The sequence below is a fragment of the Carlito syrichta genome, unplaced genomic scaffold (genome assembly GCF_000164805.1).
Source record: "Carlito syrichta isolate Samal-C Ts95f unplaced genomic scaffold, Tarsius_syrichta-2.0.1 Scaffold276793, whole genome shotgun sequence".
NCBI lineage: Eukaryota > Metazoa > Chordata > Mammalia > Primates > Tarsiidae > Carlito > Carlito syrichta.
The window spans coordinates 732-3691 of NW_007220889.1; the positions used below are offsets into that span (position 1 = coordinate 732).

Consider the following 2960-nt stretch of genomic DNA (forward strand, 5'->3'; position numbering starts at 1 on the left):
AGAAAACTATCTACGAAAAACAGCCCTGAACCAGATGGCTTTCCAGCAGAATTCTACAAAATGTACAAGGAAGAACAGATACCAATCCTATTGAAAGTATTCCAGGCAATTGAGAAAGATGGAATTTTCCCCCAATCATTTTACGAAGCTAACATCACATTGCTACCCAAACCAGGTAAAGATCCAACAAAAAAAAGAAAACTACAGGGCAATATCCCTTATGAACATAGATGTAAAATTTCTCAACAAGATTCTAGCAAATGGCATTTGAAAACACATCTCGAGCTTTCTTTGTGCTTAGGTGCCCGAGCGACTGAGGGTCTAAGTCCAGGCAGCCGAAGAGTGTGGTTAGCAAGATGAACAAAGATGCGCAGATGAGAGCAGCAATTAACCAAAAATTGATAGAAACTGGAAAAAGAGAATGCTTCAAAGAGTTGCTGAGACCTAAATTAACTGAATGTGTCTGGAAGGATCAATTGAAGGTACACTGTAAAGAGGTAATTAAAGAAAAAGGACTAGAACACATTACTGTTGATGACTTGGTGGCTGAAATCACCCCAAAAGGCAGAGCCCTGGTACCTGACAGTGTAAAGAAGGAGCTCCTACAAAGAATAAGAACATTTCTTACCCGGGCTCGGTGGCTCAGCCTGTAATCCCGTGCCTTTGGGAGGCTGAGGTGAATGGATTGCCTGAGCCCATGGGTTCGAGACCCGCCTGGGCAGCGAGACCCCATCTCTACAATAAATCAAAAAATCAGCCGGGCGTGGTACTTCCAACTACTCGGAAGGCTGAGGCGGAAGGATCACTGGAGCCCAGCAGGCGAGGCTGTGGTGGCCCCGAGTGGCCACTGCACTACAGTCTGGGTGACAGAGTGAGACTCCAACGCAAAAAAAAGAGAAAGAACTGCAGCTTTCATTATTCACAGATTACATGTTTGTGTTCTAGACTTCCTAAAAGCACTTTAGGCTAATATAGCAGAATTAATAAGAAAATTTAGCAAAACTGATGACTGTCAAGCAGACAAACATAATCACATTTTTCTAAGAACAGCAACTCTTAAAGAACTTTTTATACATATTATCAGAACTGGCACAAACCCTCTACAACATAAGGTTATATTTTAAGGTTTTCTCTATATATTTATCAGATAAACTTTGATGGATCATTGTCACTTTCCTTGATATCACAGCAACAGAAGTTCCCAAATAAAGGATTAAAGTTTATAATGTATTTGACTTTTAGGGTCAATGAAATTCTTTTCTAATTCTATTGTTTAACGCATAACTTTTTTTTTTTTTTTTTTTTTTGAGTTGGAGTCTCACTCTGTCCCACAGACTGGAGTGCATGGTTGCTCCCGGTCACTGCAGCCTCGACCCACTGGGCTCCGGCAATCCTTCTGTCTCAGTTTTTCGTGTAGCTGGAATTACAGGCACGTGCTACCTCGCCTGGCTGATTTTTTTTTTTTTTTTTTTTTTTTTATTGTAGAGATGAGGTCATGTCAAATTGCCCAGGTGGGTTTCAAACCCGCGGGCTCAGGCAATCCACTCACCTCAGCCTCCCAAAGCACGGGATTACAGGCTGAGCAACCGAGCCTGGCAAGGCATAACTTCTTATGCCATTCTGCACTAAATCAAAGATCAGGAAAAAAGCAAAACACATGCCAATTTTTTTCTATTTCTTTGAGTTATCATTTATTAATTACATATAGATCATGTGCTCAGTGAAAAGCCCCCAAAATGCAAATCTATATTCCTTTTCAGAAGTAACCATAATTAGCAATAATGTTTGTATATTAACAGATATACACAATCCTATGTATTCACATAAATAATATATTTATCAATTTTGCATATATCTGAAAATAAATTATAATTGACTCTAACTGTAAAAAGCTGCATAGTATTCAAAGTATGAGTAAAACATATATTATTCAGAAATAGCAGTTTTGCTGTTTCATACCCAAATTTGAACTTGCATTTGTGAGTAATTATATCAGGTATAGTCTTAAAAGAAGAATTAGGGTTTAAAGGTTTAAGTATATTTAAACCTGTTAAATATGCCAAATGACTTTCAAGGAGCCAGTTCAACTTTATATCCCTTTGATAAGCTCATATCAAGATACAATGAAGTATAGCCGGGCTCCGTGGTTCAGCCTGTAATCCCGCCCCTTGGGAGGCTGAGGGGAGTGGATTGCCTGAGCCCCCGGGTTCGAGACCTGCTGGGCAACTTGGCGAGACCTCAATTTTACAATAAATAAAAAATTAGCCGGGCGTGGTAGCACGCACCTGTAGTTCCAGTTATTTTGAAGGCTGAGGCGGAAGGATTGCCGGAGCCCAGCAGGTTGAGGTTATGGTGGCCGGGAGCAGCCACTGCACTCCAATTTGGGGGACTGAGTGAGATTCCAATTCAAAAAAAAAAAAAAAAAAAAAAAAAAAAAGATACAATGAAGTGATTTACTATGTATTTCACTTGCATTAAATATCAAGCATATTTAATAGAGTAAATGCCCATTTATACTTGGTTTGTATAAATACATAGATGCAATACTAAGTCCATTGGTTAAAATATTATGATAATTATTATAAATTCAGTGGGAACAGACTTCACAAAATTAGCCCCGTTTTGTCACCAAACAACAACAAGTCAGGTGGGGGATAAATCTCAATATTTCATACATCTTATTATTTAGCATGTCCAGTACTCCACCCCACAAAAAATAAAAACCCCCAAACTATAAAACATGCAGAGAAAATGTGGCACATATACAGGACAAAAGACAAACAATACAGAATGCCTTTGGGGGTACCCAAATGTTGGACTAGCAGACAGACTTCAAGGCAGCTATTATAAATATGTTTGAAAAAGACAAAAGAAAACCATGTTTCAAAAATTAAAGGAATATAATGAAAACAATGACTCACAAAATACAGAATATTCATAAAGACTTAGAAAAGTTCTTT

The 2960-nt window shown here is 38.5% G+C and overlaps 1 protein-coding gene across 1 annotated transcript; it reads left to right on the top strand.

The window, feature by feature from the left end:
• Positions 1 to 340: 340 nt before the first annotated feature.
• Positions 341 to 653, top strand: LOC103254360 (transcription and mRNA export factor ENY2-like). Its single transcript, XM_008052464.2, has one exon. The coding sequence runs from the start codon at positions 357 to 359 to the stop codon at positions 651 to 653; it is 297 nt and encodes a 98-aa protein (XP_008050655.1). The 5' UTR covers positions 341 to 356.
• Positions 654 to 2960: the final 2307 nt, after the last annotated feature.

What these genes read in the sequence shown, in the direction of transcription:
- LOC103254360 (XM_008052464.2), top strand. Translation starts at nt 357, where the DNA reads ATGAACAAAGATGCGCAGATGAGAGCAGCAATTAACCAAAAATTGATA.